This window comes from Sorex araneus, chromosome 5 (assembly GCF_027595985.1).
Source record: "Sorex araneus isolate mSorAra2 chromosome 5, mSorAra2.pri, whole genome shotgun sequence".
Lineage (NCBI taxonomy): Eukaryota > Metazoa > Chordata > Mammalia > Eulipotyphla > Soricidae > Sorex > Sorex araneus.
The window spans coordinates 190021561-190046655 of NC_073306.1; the positions used below are offsets into that span (position 1 = coordinate 190021561).

A 25095-nucleotide genomic window follows, 5' to 3' on the forward strand; every position below is an offset into this window, starting at 1 on the left:
TTGATACTTGGAAGTGAAAAAAACCTTGTATTAAAATTTCAGACTAATTTTCCAATTATTATTCTTGTCAGGGTACTTAAAAGCAATGTTAGGTAGTAGAGGGTAGAAAATATGAAAAGTTATCACGGTGTCTGTTTTATGCTTCATATATATATTTTTTAATCTGAAAACCGTTTCTGTGGACATATATTTAAGTGTATGACCTATAATAATCAAACATCTTTGTTACTTATTTATTTACTCGTTTGTTTGTTTTTACCAGCCTGGTTTTACTCAGGGTTTATTCTGGTCTGTGTTCAAGGATCACAGGGGACCATCTATGACCTGATCCAGTGGATCAAACCAGTGCCTGGTGCACAGAGACAAGCGATTAACCCCAGTTAATTCTCCAGTCCTTTCATAAATTCTGAATCTGATTTATATATCTTCCTATTCTAACCATCTATGCTTCAGAAATTTTATCCACAATTAAAAGTGCTCATATTATTAAAATCTTTTTAAGCAAAACTGCCTTCATGTTGTGAAAATAGACTTATTTTATACGATATTGCTTTCCAAACTATTGGTTGTGATCGTTAACAAGTTGAACATGGAACCAGTGTTTTAATCTTCAGCATTATATATAGAAAAAGGACAGACTAGACAGCACTAAAATATGTCAGTTTTGTAATTGAGTGGACTAGAATCATAGTATAGTGGGTAGGGTGCTTACTATGCACCCTATGGCATGCACCCCATGGCAAATCCAAGTTCTATATTCTGAACACTGTATGATCCCATAAGCACACCTAGGTTTGATTCCTCCGTCCCTCTCAGAGAGCCCCCACAAGCTACTGAGAGTATCCCGCCCACACCGCAAAGCCTGGCAATATTTGATATGCCAAAAATAGTAACAAGTCTCACAATGGAGACATTACTGGTGCACGATAGAGCAAATCAATGAGCAATGGGATGACAGTGACTGTGATACAGTGATGCATGCAACAGTATGTTTTTCCCCTCACTACTTCAAATTATGCTGTGGAATTTCCTACACTTGGGAAATCGCTGAGGTCAGCACATCCAGAATGCAATGGAAAAGACTCGCCCTGGTGTAAAGAGCTTGATCATGGACGAATGCTGTCATGATCCAAAAGTAACAATGAGACTAGGACCCTACTAGGGATAGGAAAGGCTAATCTGGCCTGAGGACTGTAGTCTGAGATTGAGATGGCCCCAGGAGAGCAATTCTATATGCTTAATGCGTCTCTTACGGTGTCCATACAAAATGATTAATATTATGAATGCTTATATGTTTGCTGGACGAGGAGAGGAGAAACACACTCATGGGATTCGCCCTCGGGTGGGTCGTCCTGCTGAAAGAGAATCTGTCCTAGAAGCAGCATCCCCTGAGGGAAGGAACTTGAACCTTATTGATTACCTATGTGTAAGCCCCAACCCCCTCATGCTGGAGGGATTTAACTAGGCTGAAAGAGCACGAGATTAAGAGCCAAGAGAGAAGCAGAGAGAGAGAGAGAGACAGGAGTGAATGGAATAAATGGCAACTGATCAATCAGCCGGCTTGGCCCTCATTTCCTTCTCTGTCTGCCCCATGGCACAGCCGGAGCGGCCCGGGACTGACCCCCCAAAACACCCAGGGGCAACCCGCCAGGGCTCTCCCCGGTCGGCCCCTGCCAGATGTATTTTTACACCCTGGGAAAGGAATCTTTGTGATCTCTCTGTCCAGGTAAGTATGCTTTTTAAAAAAAATAATTTTAAAAGAATTTCTCTCTTTTATTTTTAATTTAATCACTGTGAGATACAGTAAGAAAGTTTTCATGACTGAATTTTAGTCATACAATGAGTGAACAACCACCACCCCTCCACCAGTGTACATTTCTCACCGCCAATGTCTCCAGAATCCCACTCGGAACAGGCACCCCTCCCTGCCCCCTGCCTTTATGGCAGGCACTTTCCTTCTTTCTCTCTACTTAGGGGCATTATGGTTTGCAATACAGATACTGAGAGGCTGTATGATGGTTTATCTCTGAGTTTTCAATTCTCTTCCGTTGGTCTGAGAGTCGATCTTTATTCTGAGTGATTTACACAGTGGTTGACTGTTGCTGGTAGTTGGTAAAGTGGGTAGCTAGGGAGGTAGACTCAGACGAGAGTGCTTCAACCTTAATGTTTGACCCAGCCTCCAGTGCAGATTGGGTCAGTCCTAACCCCAACACACTCATTGTGGGTTCGTAGCTTTTCCCTCATGGAAACAAAATTTCAGGAGGAAGAAAAATGTTGAAGTGAGAGGGTTTATATTAAACTTATTTACAAGATGTGAGAGGAGAAAAAGGGAGAAGCGTGTATTCAGGAGAACACAGATTTCTTCAGAGTAGAAATGGTCCTCAAAGAAATATTCACAGTCACACAGTCAGTCATCCTGTTGCTCATCGATTTGCTCAGGCAGGCACTAGTAATATTTCATTGTGAGACTTTCTGTTACTGTTTTTGGCATATTGAATACACCACGGGTAGCTTGCCAGGCTCTGCCGTGTGGGCGTGATACTCTCTTTAGATTTCTGGGCTCTCTGAGAGGGGCGGAGGTATCAAACCCAGGCTTCATGCAAGGCCTAAAGAAACATTCAAGCAAGGTATTTGTTCAAGGGAGAACGTGCTTAAAGTGCAAAAACTGAATTCCTTTCTGAAGGAGCTTTTCTTCAATTCTTCTGTTGGGTTTTGCTGTTGGGTTTTCATGTTTCGCAAACATGAAAGTTAATCTGGGTGTTGTTAAAGTAAAGTCTTGCATTGTTGATGGTCTTTTCATAATCTCACGGATTCTTCTCTAGCTTGACCTTTTTTTGAGGTGTCCACCCTTCTCTGGACCTTGACTTTGCAACTGGATGGTACATCAGTTTTTCTTCTTCAAAGAACTCACTATGTGTAACTCAAAGGGATGTGATCTTGGGCCACACCTCAGAAATTAGAGTCTTCTTCTTGAATTGTATTATTTCCCAAAAGTACTTAGTTATCGGGGTTTCCTTACCTTCTGCTTACAGACAGCACTGATAATCCAATTTTCTAGCACCAGCCCTACAATATGGCTGAAGAAATGTGAACAATGCACTCAGCTATTCACATTGAGTCAGTTAAGAAATTAAGAGATACAGAAAACACAAATGAGATAAGATACCATTTTCAACAATATTCTTAAACTTTGCTTTATTGTATATATTACATAGGATAATTAATATATTTAAATTAATAACTAAAAATGTTTGTCATTCATTAAAACTTGATTCATTTTAGTAGATGACAGATTCTTTTGTCTTTTTAAAATTTCCACTTGCCACTTAAGAGCAGTTTGAGTATTAGTTTTTATTTATAAGATTTGAAAATTTCCTTCACTAAGGTATATGAGTTGTCAAACTATTTTGAAATATGCTTAAGAAAAAAAGTTGTAAATATCCTGACAAGTTCTGAGAATCAGGAAAGCAGTTGCAATCACAGAGTAATATTGATTAGTATTGATATAAAATGAAATCTTCAAAGCATGTCAACCATTGTATATAATATGAATCAATAATTTAATGCATTTTATTTTTTAGTGTATATGCATGTATATGCAGGTACATTTTCTACTCCTTAAAATCTTAAAGATGAAATATGGATATTCACATTCATATTTTGCTAATATGCACTGCACTGTAGCACTGTTGTCCCTTGTTCATCAATTGGCTCAAGCAAGCACCAGTAACTTCTCCATTGTGAGACTTGTTACTGTTTTTGGCATATCTAATATGCCATGGTTAGCTTGCTAGGCTCTGCCGTGCAGCGCAATACTCTCAGTAGCTTGCCAGGCTCTCCGAAGGGGACAAAGGAATAGAACCTGGGTCAGCTGCATGCAAGGCAAATTCCCTACCTGCTGTGCTCAGCAAAGTACAAAGAATACAAAGAATTAAGCTATTATGTTGTCATATAATCATTTCTACTACATAAAAAACAAATAAACCATGAATTATAAAACATCATTGAACTTCAAAAGTATAATCTTCCTTTGTGATTAAAGAAAAATAAACATGCGCCATAAAATTGTTAAATATGTATGTAGTATCCTACATGATGTACATAAATTTTTTAATCCCAACTCATTTTTAAATTAGTCAATCTGATTCATATAATTTCACTCTATTATTGAGACATTTTGTCTTCAGTCATTAAGAATGCAGCAAAGTGATGACTATCTTATTATTTGTTGCTCAGGGAGCCTCATATAAACAAGTTCTTTGTGTCTAATTGGTATATTTCTTAAAATATTTTCAATGAGCAGATCATCAACAGTCAACAATTTTATTAAATCATCATCATTTTAAAATTTGCATGCAATATGAAAAAAATTGGTGATTCTGCTATCCACTAATGAATGAGTTTTACTTGACCTCAGTGATTAAATTCCCGAAAGGTGAATGATCACTTAATTTCAATTACCTTCACAAAATGCAACTTTGACTGCTGCAAAAAATAACCTATAAAATCAGCTTACTTCTCCTTCTTAAATTATTGACAAGGCTTATAATTCTTCTTAGGAAGAATAATTCTTCAGGAAAAAATTTATTGTAGAAAAAAATTAACGAATTTGAGTTAGCAGTAGAGGACTTTTTTAAAGAAATCTATTTTGTCGCTTTCCTTTGGATGTATTTATCATTTTTTAGCTTCTCTGTTAAGAGATCAGTGAATTCTACAGCCTTGTCCTCTTAGATTGTCTGAAAAATACTCATTATTTTATACTGTAAGTGACAAATAAATCTTTCTATTCTGTTATCTTTGTTTTGAGTTACTCTCCTTGAACCTTTCAAAGTTTAGCATTGTTTATAGCCTCTCGCTTTTTGGCAAAGATTTATATGTATTTTAACCATCACAAAAATGATATATCCCTCCTTGTGACTGAATCAACAATTGGGTCTACTAATTCCTCCATTCCTTCTCCTGTTTTTTTCTCTTTACCCCAGGGCTTTCTCTGAATTTTAGAGACAATTGCACCAATAGACTATAACATTAGTGAAAATTTTATTCATATTATCAACTAGTAGATAAGGCACAAGTCATAGCAAAATAAGGTTTTCTTTTCTTTAAGGTTTGTTCTTTAGAGCAGAGTCAGTACACAAATTACAGTTTGGCTGATTGTCAGTAATTTCCTATTCTAGTTCACATGCTGCTTAATTACTTTTAAAAAGACCAAATTCCATGATCAATTTTAAGCCATAGTTACATTATTTCATTTATATTGACAAGTGTTTTTAAATTTCATTATTGGTATTATGATGTCCAATCATATTAGATAGGGATTTCAGTTATTGTAACAATTTTGAACTATGTTCCAACAGATGGACTATTATTAATTTTCTTATTAATTAAAAGCAAACTCCCTAGTGCACTTTCTAACTTAATATCTAGACTAGTGATCACCCTTTTCAGGTAAAATAAATAAGTAATCTTTAGATTTCTGTTTGAAGAAGTTAATGAAAACTATGACTCAGTAAATTTAATGTAAAGATATTGTAGTGCCATTTTAATATCCCTGAATTAGATTACTTAATTGAATAGTGGATGCAGACTCATATGGTCTAATACAATGTCTGGCACTTTCAATTGATCTGATCTTTGATTAAAAATGTATCTATAATATTAAAATTATAATAGTACCTATCATGAAGTTGTGAATATTTTTAAAAACTGTGTACATAGAAATGTCTTGGGAAATTTATGGTAGTTATTACAAAGGATAATAGATTAATAATAATATATTATCTATTCTATTGTTATTACTAATGCAAGATAGTTAGGAAAGGCGTGCAAAATCTATTTCAGTTTTTTGGAGAGAGGGTCTCCCAAGGTATTCTCAGGAGGCCTGGAGACCAATCCCAACAATCATTAATCAACTAGATAGGTGAGTAAATGTGAGAGGTTTGCATAGCAGGAAATATCAGGGCCACCCCAATTGTGCCAGGGGTCTAAAAAAGTAAAGTTGTTTGTTTTTTTGCCTCAGTATTTATACTTCCTAAATGCATGTGAGAGAACCAGGAAAGCTGCGTAACTCTTGAAGGCCAAACACAGAAGAGCCTTTCCTTGGAAATTAATTTTAGAGGAAAAAGGCGACAAGTTCACTCCGAAGGACTGCCTCAAATAGTTGAGAGCAATTCTGGTGGCACTGCAATTTTGATCTGTAAAGTATGTGAACTTTGGCAAGCCACAATGTACTGTGTGTACGTTACAATCAGCTGTGTAATGCTTGAACATAAAAGCAGTGACAATGCAACAAGAAAGAGAAAAACAAAGAAACATTTGCTAGTTTGTTAAAATAGATATTCTAGGGCCAGCGAGATAGTACACCTGCTGAGGTAGTTGCATTGCATAAGAGATTATATATGATCTCTACCAGGAGTGATCTCTGAGCAGAAAGCCAAAAGTAAGTCCTGAGCACTACAAGGTATGGCCCAAGCACTACCTCCCCCATCTCCCGCTCACCTTCCCCCCTCCCCCCAGCCAAAAAGGGAAAAATCTTCAGGTCAATGCCTTTCATATAAAGAAAACTTCTTTTTAGAACAAATGCTGCTATATATAATTAGTCAAATATGCCAGAGAATAAACGATTTCCTAAAGAGCTAAAATTGTGCTGGAAATTGAAATATCTATTATGTTAGATACCAGCATGCTCATGGTCAAGATATATTTCACGCATTATTTCTGAGTTCCAAGTAAATATATAATTTAACATAAAATTTTTATCTTAACACTAAAATGTTTCCTAGAGGTAGTTTTCAAACAATTTGAGGGAAAAAAAAAACTAATAGAAATAAAAATTGTATATAAAACTTACATGCTTGGTGAAATTTTTGTTTAACATCATGAATAGTAAATGTTTGCATCACCTGAAAAGGCAAATAAAATATAAATATTATAAGCAAAAGTTCTCCTTTGTTGTATATGTATTTAGGATGAAAATATGATTTTATATGTGTAAAGCATAAAATTATGACAAAATAGCCAACTTGTTTTGTGTCAACATTTTTGGTAGTACCACTTTAATATCCTCAAAGCTTTTCAAATTATACAGTTTTTCTTAACAATTACATTCATGCACATCAATAGATAATGACATTTGTATGTATCCATGGTATAATTATGTGACTTATTCAAATTTTACATGATATATAAGATGACACAGCGCATCTGGGGAAACAGCATGTCATGTGGGGAAAAGACAAGGAGAAAGCAAGCACAGACATGGGCATCTTTTTCTGCTTCCATCTGGGGGAAGGGTTGGGGCTGAGGGTTTTGTGAATTTAAATTTTTTACTCTGAATTGCAAGGCAAATCTAAAGATCTTAAAAGACAGAATTTAAAGTGGAAAAACAAGAAAAAATAAGTAAGCCAAGTGATTAGTTACTTAAACCAGTCAGAACATAGATACAATAGGTCAATGCGTTTCATATAAAGATAATTTCTTCTTCGAACAAATGCTGCTACATATAATTAGTCAAGTATTCCAGAGAATAGACAATTTCACAGAGAGCTGAAATTGTGTATTTATACAACTTAAAACAGAACTGTGAACCTGTTACTTCCTTCAGGGGGGTAGCCTGCCTATCTAGTCCTGTGCCTGGCAGTGTTTACTAGAGATCTTGTCTTTGGAGTGGATGCCTGACAATCAAAGTTTAAATTATTCACTTACATTAATAGAGTAACGGACCACACCCAGGGATGCTGTAGATGCCATGTGGGGCCAGGGTCAAATCCTAGTAGACTCATGCAAGGCCTGTGTCTTAAACCCAACCCTTATTATCTCTTGGTCCACATTGATGATGCTAGCTAGAGCTCTTCTGAAGAGTCTGCAGCAGTTTCTACCTCAGCACCGGTGTTTCCCCTGGCATCTCGGTGAGGGAAATTGCTTACTTCATTAAGACCTCATAATCCAAATTTTAGCTTCCAACTTTACATTCCAGCTTCAGAGTGAATTGCTCACCTCTCAGCATTCATAAAGGTGAAGAGAGTTAGTTAGGGCTTTGCTGTGATTAGTTTGTAACATAGGGAATGTTGCCACTGGTTGCCTTGTTCAGACCACTGAAATGTTCTCTAGAATGGCAGGAAGACTTCTGGCATTTTATTTTAAATGACAAATGGGTCATTATATTTTATTGGGAGGGGCACACCAGGCAGTGCTCAGAGTTTACTTTTGGCTCTGTGCTCAGGGATCATTCCTGGCAGGCTCAAGGCACCAAATGGAGTGCCAGAGACTGACCCAGGTTCATTTGTACAAGGCAATTGCCCTACCCTCTGCACTACCTCTCTGGCCCCATGGTATATACTTTAAAAATTAGGTGTCACTACATGATCATTTATTACCTTAAAATCGCCATTGTTGTATTTCAAGGAATAGAGAGTACCATGGAGAAGTAGAGTGATGTAGAAAAGCAATAAAATTAGCAATACAAATATGCAAATGTTTCCTAACAAGTTCACTGTCCTATATGGACCTGGGTCATAGTGCTTTAGAGAAGCACAAATAATATCAAAGATCACTAATCACAGATTACCAACAATAGATATTATAATAATGATGGAAACATTTGAAATATCATGAGAATTAACAAATTAGACTTAGAAATTCAAAGTGAGTACGTGATGTGGGAAAATGGTACTAGTATGTTTACTTGATGCAGACTTATCACAAACATTTAATGTATGGAATTAGCTGTTCTTAGTGAAACACAATAAAATGAAGTGTAATAAGCTGAGTTAAGTTTGTATGATCTTACTAAATACATTATTTTAACTCCAATCTGAAATGCAACATAGGTTTATCAAAATTCATGTGAGATAGACTATTTTTATGAACATAGTATTGTTATTGTATATATTTAGTTATTCTGAGTAATTCTTAGCTTAGCCTGACAGACACTGTTAATTTTACCCACTATCTATATCCAAAAAGTGTAAGGAATTTGAAAAATAACTGCTTTAAATCAATTTATTTGAAAGAAGCTTATTCTATTAGTTTTAATCCTGACCTAAAATAACTTCCAAAATACTAGATAACACCTAGAATTCTGAAGAGATGTACATACATTTCTTATTACCTATATCAAGATTTATGTTGAAGTTTGTAAGCATAAATACTGTGAAATGAGACTTAGGATAAAAAATAGAGAAAGAAGACAAATTCTTGAAAGTCTATGCACTGTACTATAGCACTGTCGTCCCATTGTTCATCGATTTGCTCGAGCGAGCACCAGTAACGTCTCCATTGTAAGACTTGTTGTTACTGTTTTTAGCCTATTGAATAAGCCACGAGTAGCTTGCCAGGCTCTGCCGTGCGGGCGGGATACTCTCGGTAGCTTGCTGGGCTCTCAGAGAGGGACAGAAGAATCAAACCCGGGTCGTGCACGTGCAAGGCAAATGCCCTACCCGCTGTGCTATTGTTCCAGTCCTGAAAGCTTGTGTTCATGATAATTTTTTGACATCAATTTTGCAAGACAGAAATTACAATTATTTCTGAATTATTGAGTGACTGACTCTATAAATACTACTACACAATGCCAGCCACTGAATGTTATTCCATTATTTTTCAAATATATTTATATATATATTGCGTGTCACAAAAATTTTATTCTTAACATTGAAACAAAATCAGAATATTTCTCATTGCATAGAACAATGAATATTTATTGATTAAATGAGCCATAATCAAGTGTAAAAATAAATACTTCTTTATAAATAAATTTATCTCATTATTCCCATAATTTGAAAGTCCTATAGTTTTATACTCTAAAATAGTTTTATACTCTAAAATGTAATATACAAAGTAAAATATTTGTGCATACCTAGATAACATATTGATCATATGTTTAAATAACTAGAAATGATCATACATGTGCTATACTAAAAACTGTTTTTTCTCCATCAATGACATTGTAGATTTTAAAACAAGAAATTTTTAGATAATTTTATTGGTAACACTGTTTTTATATTATATAGTTTGCTACCCATGGCATATCGATATACCAAAAACAGTAACAAGTCTCACAATGGAGACGTTACTAGTGCCCACTTGAGCAAATCAATGAACAACGGGACAACAGTGCTACTGTGATACAAATATAAACATTGCATTGTAAATCAATATCTATATATACTATGTGTTTTCTAGCAAAATGTCTAGCTTACAGTTGAATTGTTTTTCCGAATTACATAGTTACATATCTTTTCCTTTCTGGTAGCCACTGCTTTGTTCTTATAGACCAACAATTTCTTTATATTTTATTTGTATTTTGCTTTCCTCTTAATATGAGTAAAATCAAAGTGTTCATATTTGACTATTTTGCTGCAGCAGCAGGATGTGTGTGTGTATGTGTGTGTGTGAGTGTGTGTGTGTGTTTCTTTTTCCTTTGCTTAGATATACTGAGTCTTAGACTATTATATACAAATATGTACTGAGGTTGTTCTCAACTCTGGGCTATTTTAAATGATGTTATAATGAACCTGAGATTATACACATACACATACAGATACCCACACATATATAAAAAACATATATATGTGTGCATATGTGTACATATATATGTGTATATATGTGTACACATATATGTCTTTTAAATTATTTTTTTCACATTCTTCATGGAAAACATGTGTAAATGTCTGATAGTGAAATAATGGAATGATAAAGAATCACAGTTCTAAATTACAGGAGAATTTGTTCTTTTGTGTTTCTGGTTTGGGTCCATACCTGATGATGCTCAGTGCTTACTTCTGGCTCTGAGCACAGTTTACTCCTGATGGGGCACAACAGATAATATGGAGTGCTCAGGATTAAACCCAGGTTGAGCACTTGCAAAGCAAGCTCCTTACCTGCATACTATCTCTTCAGGACCAGAGGACTTGTGAGTTTTTATTAATGCACAAATTCTTATATCAACCATGTATAAGGATAGGATTTTTTTCCTGCATGTGTTTCAGCATTGTTCTTTTTCTCTCTTTCTTTTTTAAATAATAGCATCCTCACAAATCAGAAGAATTTCTTATTGTTTTGATTTGCATTTCCCTAACAATAAAAAAAGATGGCTATCTCTTCATGTGCCTGTTAATCATTGTGTGTGTCTGTGTGTGTGTGTGTGTGTGTCTGTGTGTGTTTTCTGGAATGAGTCTTACCTAAGAGTCATGTTTGTTTTATTCTTGTTAAGTTAAAAAATATTTGTATACCCTAGTTACTACTAATCAAAAGGATTCTTTTATTGTTTGATGCTGACTTATTTCATTATTGAGAATACTCTTAGTTTACTGTAGTATACATGGTATTTTTTGCCCTTGTTTCCCCATGCTATTTTAGTTATATGTCCAAAAAAAGGTCTATACAGCTAATACAAAACAAACAAAAAACTGAGGGGGTGGAGAGAGATTCCTGGTGGTAAGTCACTTGTCTTAAGTGTTGAAAACCCCAATTTATCTAATGGTGTTATTTCAAGTCTATGGGCTATAACAACATTTGATTAAATCTATATTATAATTATTCTGCCTCATTATACTATATTTTTGGTCACTAGTTAATACTCATCTGGATAAAATCAGTTGGAAGTGAACAGCAGTTCAACAAGTTGATGAGCTGAATGTAAATAAACTTATGTATTGATTGATTGCATGTGTTACAAATAGGTAGATATGCTAGAGCATCAAAAACTTAATAAACTAAGGTGAGACTTAATGGCTCAGTAAAGAATTATCTAGACAGCTATTATCTCTCAATGGAGACATTGATCAATTTGCAATCATATGTTGGGTCTTGTCCTCTTAAATTTCTTACTTAAATGACCATGAGGCAACAGAATGAAGAGTTGAGAATAAATTACTCACCCTAGAAAACACATTATGTAGTCGGACTTTCACAGCTGGCCCTTATTTCTAAGACTAATGTGATGGTGAACAGTAAAAGTAGTTTAAAGCAATATGATCAGGAAAACAAAGTTAAAAAATTTACTAGTCCTTTTTTACCTCTTATATCAGAGTATATTCCCTAGACTAATGGTTCTACTAGTTCTTGGGAATATAATTGGTATGAAAAATTGTATGTTACTCAAATTTAGTTTACATGCTAAAACTATGACACGCATGAAGAATTTAGTTATCAGTTTCTATTATCAGCAAAGGGCTAAAAATATATATCTATTTGACACCAGAAATTACATATTTAGAAAATAAAAAATAATTAAAACATCTATGGACCTACTTTTTATAACCATAAAAAGAATGTCTCGTTTTTCCTTCCACTTTGAATAAAGATTTTATTTATTTAGTGTTCAGGATTAATAGCTTTCCTTGCTATTTATGCTTTTGTGTTAAAAATCAAACTAGAGCTACATAAAATAAAGTTGAAGACAAAGGTAGATTTTCAGAAATTCTCGAAAATTCTGAATTTCTCTATGTACATAAAATGAAAATCCGTATCTGAATTACCTCCAGATTTTATGTTAAATTCCTGATAAATTAAATTAAGATTCAGTATTATTACATTAAGATTGTGAGAAGCTAATAATAAAGCAATATTCAATGGAACACAAAAGAATATTGAAAAATATTCAGTTGACATCCAATAAGTCAATCAACGGTTTTTGCTAAAATAAATTACTAAATATATTTGGAATTAAAAAGAACAAATAATAATAATCCCAAAGTCAGAAACACCCAAAAATGAAGCAACATTGAATATTCATTTTATATCTAGCATAATAGGAAAACTTTAAAACGGTAACTAATAATTAACTGTTTTTTCATATATGTATTTAGAATAATTAATTTTTACGAAAGCAGAGTAATTTTTAATTTTAATTTTTGACTTAAGAGTAATATAGTCAAATAAAATATCTAGAAATAGTTTACACTTTAATAAATATTATAAATATTTCATAAGAAACTCAAATCAGTGTGATTTTATAAGGTTATTTATGTGGTGACAGTTTGAGTCCAGGTTATTCATTCAATCTCAGCAGCTCAACAGGTTTTGAAAATTACTTGATGTCTACCAATTTAAAGATCCATTAATAAAATGAGAAATACTGATAGAAGAGTTTGAAAAGTTTGCACCTTTGTGTAGGAAATTCATCTTTGCCTTCTCAAATTCTCTAAAGGTGTTACTAATGTGATATGCCATCAGTTAAATTCTGAGAGGAGGAGGATGTAAAGCACTCAGAAAAGATATTTCTACTTGAGAAGACTGCCCTTTTCTTTTAGAGATATGCACATGGCGGTTCTACAGTGTACTGGGACTATTTATAACTATAAGAGATTTCAAAAGCCTCTCAATTTCATCAGTAGGAAATAAAATCATCTATCTGGACTCAGACAGCACCTAGTTCATACCTGTTTTAGTTCATGTGATGTTAGCTTCTGTTGCACTATTTACATTTGACTATCCATCACAATAAGGGCTGGAGCAATAGCACAGTGGATGGGCGTTCACCTTTCACCCAGCAGACCTGTGTTCAATTCCTCCGCCCCCTCTCTGAGAGCCTGGCAAGCTACCGAGAGTATGGAGCCCGCATGGCAGAGCCTGGCAAGCTACTCGTGCGTATTGGATATGCCAAAAACAGTAAAAATAAGTCTCTCAATGAGAGATGTTACTGGTGCCCGCTCGAACAAATAGATGAGCGATGGGATGACAGTGACAGTGATCCATCACAATACTGTGGAAACATCCTAAGCAGGAGACTTATTATTTAGTTTTGTTCAGTTCTAATACAGGAAATGGTTTCTAAGTCTTATGCATTTAAAAACATGTATAACTAACTTCATTTTTCAACCTTGATTTAACCAAAAGCAGATTTATTTATGTATTTATTTTTATTGAATCACTGTGAGATACACAGTTATAAAGTGCGTCGTGTTGGGTTTCAGTGTTGCAACACCTATGCTTTCAACTAGTCTACATTTCCCACAACCAGAGTTTCCAGTTTCCTTCCACCATTCATCCTACCTCTAATGGCAGGCATTTTTCTTCTATCTCTGCCTCTCTATCTCTCTGTCTCTCTCTTTCTCTCAGATTTTTAAATTCACAATATGTGTCCCTTTATTTCCTCCTATTAATGGTAAATATATATTTTATTTCATATTTAAATTTGAAATAAAATAATATTTATGCACTTTCAATGTCTAAAAATGTTACTTTAACTATGTTTATTCTGTATATGTAACTTTACAAGATTTGAAAACTACCATTTAATTTGTCTGTCAGAAAAATCTGAACCCTACGATAATTGTAATGAAACTATAGAGAGGTCATACTATAATTTTGCATCCAAGATAGAGTAGCATATAGAAATTTTGACTGGTTTGAGTCACAGAGATACTGGAAGTTTTTCCATGGCTGACAGTTGATTGCATAAATCATACAGGACAGAGCATTCATATTTTTCTATTTGTAGGCGTAGAGATAGCATAGTTCTTAAGGTACTTGCCTTGAAAGCAGCAGATACAGGTTCAATTCCCAACCCCATGCATGATTCCAAAAGTCCTGCCAGGAGTGATCCCTGAGCCTGGTGTGGTCCCATTGCCAAAAAAGAAAAAAAATTCTGTATCTGTCATGGACAGATGCATTTGTAAAATATAATCAGAACAAATAACTAGAGAAAATAATAAATAAGTAACTAGAGAAAATTAATTGTCAAATACAGCTGTCAATAAAACATTATTTGGTTGAAATAAAGCATTTCCCAACACTTGTAGATTGTTAGGTCAGTTTAGGTGCTCATCATGTAATGAATATTATTGATATTTTAACCGATTGTTTTATTGGAACAAGGAACATATGCACACTTAGGAGATCATAGCTGATACACAAAGGTGACATGGAAAATGAAAGTGGGAAGATTATTATGGAATATCTAAACAGAAAAAATTGAATTGAATAAAATCTCATAGAGAAATTGTAAACTGTTTTAGGCTTGATCAGTCATATATATAACTAAAAATAAAGATAATAGAAAAGTGGCAGAATTTCATATTTTGTTCAGTATGCAAAAGCAGTCTATTAAGTTTAATAATGAATGTTGGAGATTAAATAGAAAACATTTAAGAGTATTTCTGTTGTTTCTTCATTTGACATTTCTGACATCTCCTTTATCATTCAAATATTCTTTATTCAGCTCCTGTGATTGAATTTGCTTAAATTAGTTTTGTGTTGTTTTTAATCTATAAATTTTTATAAATTGCCAATGTTGGGGAATACATAATTTTTCTTTTGTGTAACAGAGTTATAGATAACATTATAGATAACATTACATATTATTAAAAGTTTTTCTTTTGCTAAATACCAATTATTATTAAAAGTTTTTCTTTTGCTAAATATTTATTTAAAATAAATAAATAAATAAATACCAAGTTTTAGTTGAATGTGTCAAACTGAAAAAGTCAGATAGTATTTGTTGCCTAAGGCCAGGTTAAGGAACTGTGGCATCTTGCTGATTAGTGGCAGTTGATCTGTTCAGAGGATCCTTGGAGTGGCTAATAAATTTTATAAAAACTAGAGACCCTACATAATTTTTTTAGGCCAACTGGTGATTTTTAGAGCAGGAATTCATTCCAGGTAACTGACATGTAAAACTACAGAAGTTGGAGCCCTTAAACATCCCTAGGCTCTCTGGTTCGGCAGACATAGTAAATCTATCATAATTGGGATGTGTGTGTGTGTGTGTGTGTGTGTGTGTGTGTGTGTAGGAAGACAGTGTAAGTGGTAGAGAAAACATTTGTCTACTAAATGCCCTGTGTTCATTTTCTGGCAAGTTCATATACTTTCCCACCTCCCAAGCACCGCTGAGGGTGGCCCTTGCCTTGCACGAGGCTGACCCGGGTTCGATTCCTCTGTCCCTCTCAGAGAGCCTGGCAAGCTACCGAGAGTATCCCGCCCACATGGAAGAACCTGGCAAGCTACCCATGGCGTATTTGATATGCCAAAAACAGTAACAAGAAGTCTCACAATGCAGACATTATGAGTGCCTGCTAGAGCAAATCGATGAACACTGGACCACAGTTCTACAGACAATTCTACTTTATAACTACACCCATCTTATTGTTTTGTTTTTCTCTTTTATCTACACATTACAATACCTTAGAATTCCTTAGTTTGTCCTTGTTTAATTCTTCTTGTCTACTAAACTTTATAAAAATCTGTAGTGTATTGTACTTAGGAATGAGGCAAACATGTACTGGCTTGTGTTCAAAACATTTTAATAAGCATTAACTTCTTCATTTGAATTCATTATATTTTCGTTTCTTCCTCATAAAAAGGGCTGAAATTAAAGACTTAAATATTTGTATTGAATGACCTGATCTTGTGCCAGGCTGTCTGTACCAGGGCAATTCTGAGGGGGGCGGATTGAGTTTCCCTGCCTGCCCCAAAAGAACCCCCAGCAGCTGAAAACCTCCACAACTCCAACCACAGCCATGCTCAAGGCCACTCTCCACAAGCATGAACAAGCCTCACCCAAAAGAGAACCTGCAGAGAGCGCAGGTATGTAGAACCCACGACTGAAACCTCCAAGTTCGCTTGGAGCAGCGCCGGGATTCCTCCCCCAAGCTCCCCAGTTCTCCAGTAGCTTGGAAGTCACACACAGAAACTGCTCCTGGTGCCATATAATCTCATCTCACATCAATGGCCAAGATCCAGAGACTCTGAGATAAACAAGAAGAGTCTCTTATCTCCTAGAAGAGAACGACATAGGCTTTACCCTTGCCCATTAATCTGCTCTATAATCATATTCTAAATTTCAGAATTACTGGAGTGCATAGCCACGAATGTGGCCACACGACCTATTATACCCTGTCTCACTGATGTAACAAAAATACCACACGTTTGTTTGGCTTTAACATACCATGCATGTAATGTCTTATGAAAGGGCTTAATGGCCCCAGGATGAAATATAACAATCTTCACACACTTTCTTTTTATGGGGGTGGGATGGTGCATGGTGGTGGGATTGGTGTTTGAATATTAAATATAATATAATGAATTATTGTGAATAGCTTTATAAAACTAAAAGTAAATTTAAAATATTTTATAGAAAAAACTTTAAAATATACACATTAGAATGTGTTCAAAATAAAAAGTAGACAGGCCTGTATAAAATAAAAAATTTCTGTCTAAATAAAAAGTGTATAAGCTTTTGATTATATCATGCATCATAAGAAGTCAGAGAAATAAACTGAAGAAGAAAGAGAATTAAAGGCTCTGGTGGGAAAAGAAAAGGTGAAGACTGAAGAGGAAAGGAAAATAAGAAAAGGGAATGAATACAAAGAGTAGTGAAAGAAAAATGTCTTTTGCATATTCATGATATTCAGAAAACTGCCATAAGCATAAGGGAAGGTATGTGCCATTTTCATTTTACAGATGAGCAAACCCAGGCATAAATATGCTAAGTATCATGCTCAAGGTAAAATATTAAAGTCGGCAACATCAGAAACAAAGACTTTCTCAAAATTCCTAACTAAAGTATTAAAAGTGCAATTTTTATGCAGTTCTATTGCCATATAAATCTCTCTACTGTTCTCTGGTGAAAATAGGTATTTTTACCATTAGTAGAATTAAAGAATGATTGACTGATTTAGTTGTAGTAAGGGTTGGTAACGTTTTTTGAGAGTTTTGACACAGAATAAAATAAGTCTGTAGAAGAAATAATGCCTGAGGTCAAGTTTCTTAGATAAAGTTTAGAGAATAGAGATTAGGGTGATAGGAAAATATTTATTGGTCCTTTAAAGTTATTGAATCATTGTTTACCACAAGATAAGTTTCTAACATTTTGAAACATGAAAGTGATACAGTGATAGTAATTAGAAATAATTTATTGCTAAATTGTTACTAGGGTTTTTTTTGCATTTTATGTATTTTTTGTTCCCATAAATGATATTTAACAATATATTTTAAAACTACTCTCCATTTTTATCATCGTAAGCTAGCCATATTGCTTTAAGTTTTCATGAATGATAAATTAGACAATATTTACCCCAATTTGCATTTTTTATTAAAAGGCAAAACTTTGACTATTACTAAATTACTATTACTTTATACCATATGAACTTAAATTCTGTACATCTTTGATGGGTACAACCAGGAAGTATTTGAGCTTTCACTGGACTAGTGTAAGTAGATGCCTTTTACTGTGAATAACTTACATTTATTGAAATCTTAATGATTGCAATGATAATTGATATAGGAAACATTGGGCTGGGGTGATAGCGCAGCAAGTAGAGAGTTCACCTTGCACATGGCCAACCCGAGTTTGATTCCTCTGTCCCTCTTGGAGAGACAGGCAAGCTACTGAGAGTATCTTGCCCGCAGAGCAGAGCCTGGCAAGCTACCTGTGGTGTATTCATTCAATATGCCAAAAACAGTAACAACAAGTCTCACAATGGAGATGTTACTGGTGCCCACTTGAGCAAATTGATGAGCAACAGGATTACAGTGATACAGTGACAGTGATAGAAAACATTTACAACACTTAATAATGGAGCCACACTTTGTGTTGCTCAAGTGCTTTTTCTGATACTGTGCTCACGATTCATCACCAGAAATACTTGAAGGACCATATATAGTATCAGAAATTCAAACGCAGGTTAGTAATGTGCAAATGAAGCACTTTTCTCTCTATACTATCTCTCTGGACCTTAACATTCTTTTGAGGTTGGGGGAGAGCTGGGTAATATCTGGCTATGCTCAAGGCTTACTTCTGCCTTTCTAGCAGAGCTCAACTGTTCTGCCCATTGTACTATCTCTCTGGCCCCAGAAGTCATTTTAGATACACTATTCCTCTACCTCAACTCTGTCACTGTTAAACATAAATGATCTGTAAAATCCAGGTAATCAGGCTTTTACTTATTTCTTATATGTTAGCTAAGACACTTTATTTTGTGTCATGACCTTGGCTAAATGTTGGGACCAAATAAAATTGAAAATAAATGGAATTCTTGATTTTATAAAGCTACAATATTGTAATCAAACCAAATAGTAACATAATTTTAAAGAAAAATATGGAGTATGTTAGATGTTAGTAGTGTTAATAATAAAATAGAACTAGGAAAGACACCAGATAATATTCATTGACTTAGCAATTTTAAATAGGTAGTCAATAAAGACTTCATGGAGAAAAATAGTCAGCACTAAATGAAAACGTAAAGTAAGACATTGACTAATTTTGAATTAAGAGAGATATCATCGCTCACTCTTTAACAGACTTTTTCTAGTTATTATGTAGGAATATTCTGAGGAAAGACAAAAATGTTGGCAGTAGAGGTGATAAAACTTGTCAGAGTTTGGATAATTCTAAATATATGTCTGAGAAGATAGATTGTGTGTGGGGTGTTAGTTTAATAGATGAGTCATGATGCTTCTAAGTGCTTGTTTTGAACTATTTGAAGGATGTGGTTCCCACTCATTGACTTGAAAAACTGGTGAATTTTGGGTGAAGACCAAGGACTCAGTTCTAAAAAAGTTCTAATAAACTCTACAATAAAGTTGAGTTTGAGATTTAAAGTATCCAAATAGATCTAGAGAGAGTTACATATATAGAGATAAAATTAAATACATTTGCAACTCATGGAAAAGTTTAAACTACAGTAGGATATTCAGTACTCATCATTAGGCAGATGATATCTAAAATTAGTAGGCTCAGAAAGGAAATAATGACAAATGGTATGCAAAAATTCTGATGACTAGTGACTGTCAATACCTGACAAGTCAGATAAAAAGAAGCAAGAGAAAAGGGAGAAGACAATGAAGCGAGTTTTCAAAACCATATTTTTACTGTGGAACTCAATAGCAGAAACTTTTAAAGAAGGTGATATACTTAATGCTGCTAATTGTTGCAGATACAGTAAATAAGATTATCATAAATTGACCTTCAGTTGTAGCAAAGTATTTATTGATTCCCCTATGGTTAGCTCAACAACTTCTCACTCTGAAAGGTAATGGTAATTATGTGGTGGGTTTAGAATATAATGAAAAGAGAAAATAGAGGTAGAAATAATGAACACTTCCTGAGAGAAATGAGAGATTTAAAACAAAATAGTGAGAAAATAGAAAAGGAAAAATAAAGTTTTGGCTTTATTTTGTACATGTGTGTGATTGTATAACAATATGGCTCTTTATAAATCCACGGGACATCAAATGACTGAGTGGCCGCCACCTACGAGACGGTCAGACTTCTTCATCAAAACCCTGAATGAACAGTTTAAAGCTCTTTGTGTTCCTGGAGCGAGCAGATACCACTGGACTACACTAGCAGCATGCGAGGACAAATGGAGACATTACTGGCACCCACTCGAGCAAATTGAAGATCAATGGGATGATAAGTGATACAAGTGAAATTTTCTTCTATCGTTGGACTTTATCAGTATATTTGCTTTTTAATTGTTTGGGTTTTGTTTGTGTGTCATGGCTGGCAATTCTCAGGAATTACTCCTGGCTCTGCACTCGGGAATTACTCCTGACAGTTTTAGGGGAACCTTACGGGATACAGGGGATAGAACTTGGGTTGGCTGCATGCAAGGCAAGAGCTCTACCCACTCTATGATCTCTCTGGCCCCATATTAGTCTTATAGTATCATTAGCTACTTTTTCATTTTGAAGTTAAAGTAATAATATCTAGAAGAAAAAAATTACTAGAATTTACTATGACTTCTAAGATATTCAAAGATTTACATCCAATCACATATAACCAATGTGAACAGATCACTTCAATACATCATTATCAATAAGTCAAATATAAATTCTTGTTCAGTATCATAGGGTTCATACTTTACTTTTTCTCAGTATGATTACTCACATTTTATGTAGCTTTATGTTATAATCTCCACATTCCTGTTATGTGCAAGACACTCAATAGCTAACACCTATTTTGATATGCTATGTTATAGTACATTACATAGTATTTTACATATACTATACTGTATTACATATGCATACACTATTTTTACCCTTTGCTATATGACTGCAAAATTGATTTTACTAACATTTATTCTAAATAAGGCTTCTAAGGATTGGTGATCCAATAATGAGTCTTCATATAAATTATTGTTGTAGCAGGGATTCAATGAAACTGTGATTAATTCCAAACTTTTAATGCTTTATGGCATAGTATGTACAGGGAAAAAAAGGAACTTAATTGTACAGCACTTCTCTTGTAATCTAGGTATTGTCACATACAATTAAAGGCTACAGAAAGAACTTACTGTATAGCTGTTAATTTGTCTGAGGAAAAGAACACATTGACAAGTGAATAGAATTGATCTTTCTCATGTTTATGGACATGAACTGCTTGAATCATGAAGACATATGCGTATTAACCCAAGTTCATTTTACTTTTAAGCTATAAAACTGAAATAGACTAACGAAATCAAGATAAATATTTGAATTTAGCAAGTTATATATCATACAGCATTGATTGCCCGGTAAGAAATGGTGAGAACTTTTTTTAAAAAAATGTTAATTCCCCTTTGGCCTACTAAATGCCTCAAAAGGTTTGCCACTTGAGATGCAAATACCAGAATTCTCACAATTCAAATATGAGTTTCCTAAATAAAAAGCTTATCTCAAAATCATGCTGGCTCACAAAATGCTAGATTCTTGTCCTACTTATTACTAAAAGTGTAAAACTCTGTGTCCTCACTTTAATATAATCTTAACAACAGAACATTTAAATGTTTAAGGAAAACAATCAGAACCCCATCAATTTCTCATTACTTTAATGTGGATTTTGTATTGAGGTTTAAATACCTATCAGAAATAGCATTCTTATTTTAGAATCTTGATCTTTGGAATTCCTAGCCCAATATCCAGCTATTCATGATCTTGCTTTGCTACTATAATTTATTTTTTAAGTTTTGGATATTTGGTAATGAAATATAACAAGATAGATCAGCAACTTCTAATATACTTTATTTTTATTATCTTAAAAGAACCCCAAACTTCAGTGATGTATTAAAATATAAGTAAGTTATAACACAAAAGCATGGAATTATAAATAATTTTCCTAACTTTTAATTTCTATTGTAAATAAGATAGATCTTATGATCATATAATTATTTTCACATATTACCAAATAAGGCTGTATAATGATCTTCTTGGAAATAAAAAGTAGTAAACAATCTTTTATCATCACTTCTTTTTTAATTAAAGGAGTGCATATCTAACCTTTTATTAGTGAAAGACATGTAACATAAAGTATTAAAATGTTAAGTAAGGCACTTTCAAAAAATTGAAAAAAATTGTTTTCCAGTCAATGATCTATTCATAGTATTGAAATGTGTTTTTCAGGACCAATGAAGTAAATTTCAAGTATTTTTAATAAATTTATTTGAGCATATATGGGAAGTATAATTTTGAGTACCTTAACCCTAGATATTTTACCTCCTGTTAATGGTCAATGCTAGCAAGAAAACCAAAACCTAATGATTATTAGCTGCCATTTACTGAAACAATCTATAAATTTTTCAATTCACAATAAAATTAGCATTTAAATAAGACATATATTTTCAAAAAGACCTTGGCTTTTTGAAATAAGAAATTAGTAATCTTTGTTACTGAAATTAGTAATCAGTTTTAAAACAAGAAATCAGTAATCTTTGGGGGAACATGAGACAAATGTAAATAAATAAATAAAACTCACCTTATCCACAATACATATCAGCTTTCCTGTTTGAGCATCAAATATTTCAATCTCAAAGTGAGTAGTTTTTGAAAGTTTAACTGTTGGAGTTGATTTTAGAGGGCCTGCTGAAAGTACAAACTGCGACATAGAGTGAAATTTTTTCATATCATTCCTCGGTACGGATCGTGTAGCTCCTTGGGAAAATAATTCTCTCTTGGATTCTGAAACAAGGGACTTGTCCCTTTTGAACATTGTGTGAAATACCAGGAGAATCTGTCATGACAATAGGAGATACTTGTAAGTGTGTTTTCTTTGCACCAGTTAAATACTGCTGGTGAGACCCAGAAAGGTCAAGTGGCATGCCATTCCAAGAGTTAGGTTTTATTTAGCGGGCTGCAAACAATGACGGATCCTAATTCTATATATAGCACACAATTGTGAATTGCTGCTGTACAGAGGATTACTTTGACCATGCTGGAATTATTTTTTGCTGTCATCTTTATCTCTGTAAGAAGATATCATATTCTTAAAGTGACCACTAGTGTCCAAAATTCCAAAGTAAGAAAAAATAGATATTTAAATTCTAAATAGTCTAATCCTTACATACATGCATCTATATTATACATTTATAATTATATTTATTATAGAATCAATATATATAAATTCACATTTATAAATTTAAATTGTCATGATTCTATCTTATAGTCAATTTTAAAAATCTAGTATATTATTTCATACAAAACATCTTATACATGACAAAGATTTCTGGCATGATGTATATAAGTATATACATGAATATACAACTATATATTATGTAATTCACTTAAATCAGATACAAATGCATTCTTTAATTCAGGGAATAATCTATGAACTTTGAATATGTAGATAAAACTTTATAATTGAATATGTAGATAAAAATTTATAATCAGTAATCTATGAACTTTGAATATGTAGATAAAAATTTATAATTTGAGGAAAAGAAAATAAACATTTTGAAAGTTCTATACATTTTGTATCTTTGAAAAAGCATTGTATTTTTCATAACATCAGGGCTAAACAAAACAAAACTAACTTCCAAAAACCAAAGAAATCTGAGAATGAATAATAATAATACTCAGAATGAATAATAATAAAAATCTGAGATTAGTAATTTGATGATCCAAATAATTCAAACACATTCATTCAGGAAAATTATTTTCAATGAAAATAAAATTAGGGGTTGTATATGTGATATGTGTGTGCATTAAATATTTTTTAATTTTGTCTGTGCAAATGCATTGAAGATGTTCTTGAATATCTGTTCACTTACCATAATCATTTTCAGACCCTACATCTGTGCTCTTAAATTGTGGATCACTACCCAAATGGAGATGCATAGTTGAGTAAAGCGGTCATGAAAAATCTCAGAATTATCTTAAGGGTTAAAATGATATGCAGTTGCAGGGCTCTTGCCTTGCACATGGCTGACCCAGGTTCATTACCTAGCACCAATTAAGGTTACCCAAACTTATCAGGAGTGAATCCTCAGATATAAATCCAGAAGATAGCCAAGTGTGGTTCCTAAAAACACAAAAATATTTGATATTACTGATAACAAATTAATAATATCAAATTACTAAATTATTATCAGTATTATTAGGTACACAAAATATTTTATTTGTATACCTATCCCAATGCAAAAATTTCTCATGTATAAAGGAGTCATGAGTAAGTTCTCTTTAAATAAACATTAAACACACAATTTATAAATGAGTCATGAATGTATGGGTATGATCATGTGAAGCTAATTGCATGCGGATATGAATTATAATTACATTTTAAAATGATATATTTTAATACCACATAATATTTTAGATATTTTTATATTACAGAAAAGTAATACTCATCTATGTCTTCAAGGAACAGCATTATTTCTGGCATAAATTAATTACTCAACATTGTCTGTTGATAAATAATCATCACGTGACTAAATTTTTCTTGCTAAAGTAAAATATTTATCAATGATATCACAATTTACAGTTTAAGAGTATGATAGGAAGAATCTTAAGCTTAAACTTATATTTCTAATCTGTAGTAAGTGTCACCTGATCTAATTCTGGGAGTCATGGAACCTGGAAATCAGTGAATAATGGAGGAAAAATAGGGAACCAAAAAAGTAGTGATTGTTCTGAATATTGTTTTTGTCAATGCTTTAAGAAAATATTATATATTAGGTACAAAAAGCTGAAATTTAAAGATAAGTAAAAAGCAGAATATCTAAAAAACATATTAACATAATTAACTATTGGAGCTACACAAATATGTAAATAAGATATGTATTGGAAATTGTGTTTTGTGAGTTCGAAGTGTGGGTGTGACCCAGACTGCAGATGGCAAAGGACAAACAAAGGAACAAGGAACGGGGCCCCAGGCTGGTTGGTAATCAGCGATTGCTTATTCTT

General features: G+C 33.5%; 1 protein-coding gene across 1 annotated transcript in view; it reads right to left on the reverse strand.

Annotated features, from left to right (window-relative positions):
- Positions 1-22918, reverse strand: part of TECRL (trans-2,3-enoyl-CoA reductase like) — a 65866-nt gene extending 42948 nt beyond the window's left edge. Inside the window, exons 1-2 of the mRNA XM_004616454.2 lie at positions 22673-22918; positions 6851-6902 (exon numbers count right to left, since the gene is read on the reverse strand). Of these exons, the coding sequence (XP_004616511.2) occupies positions 6851-6902; positions 22673-22906 (286 nt within the window). The 5' untranslated portion in view covers positions 22907-22918. The remainder of the gene's footprint in view (positions 1-6850; positions 6903-22672) is intronic.
- Positions 22919-25095: the final 2177 nt, after the last annotated feature.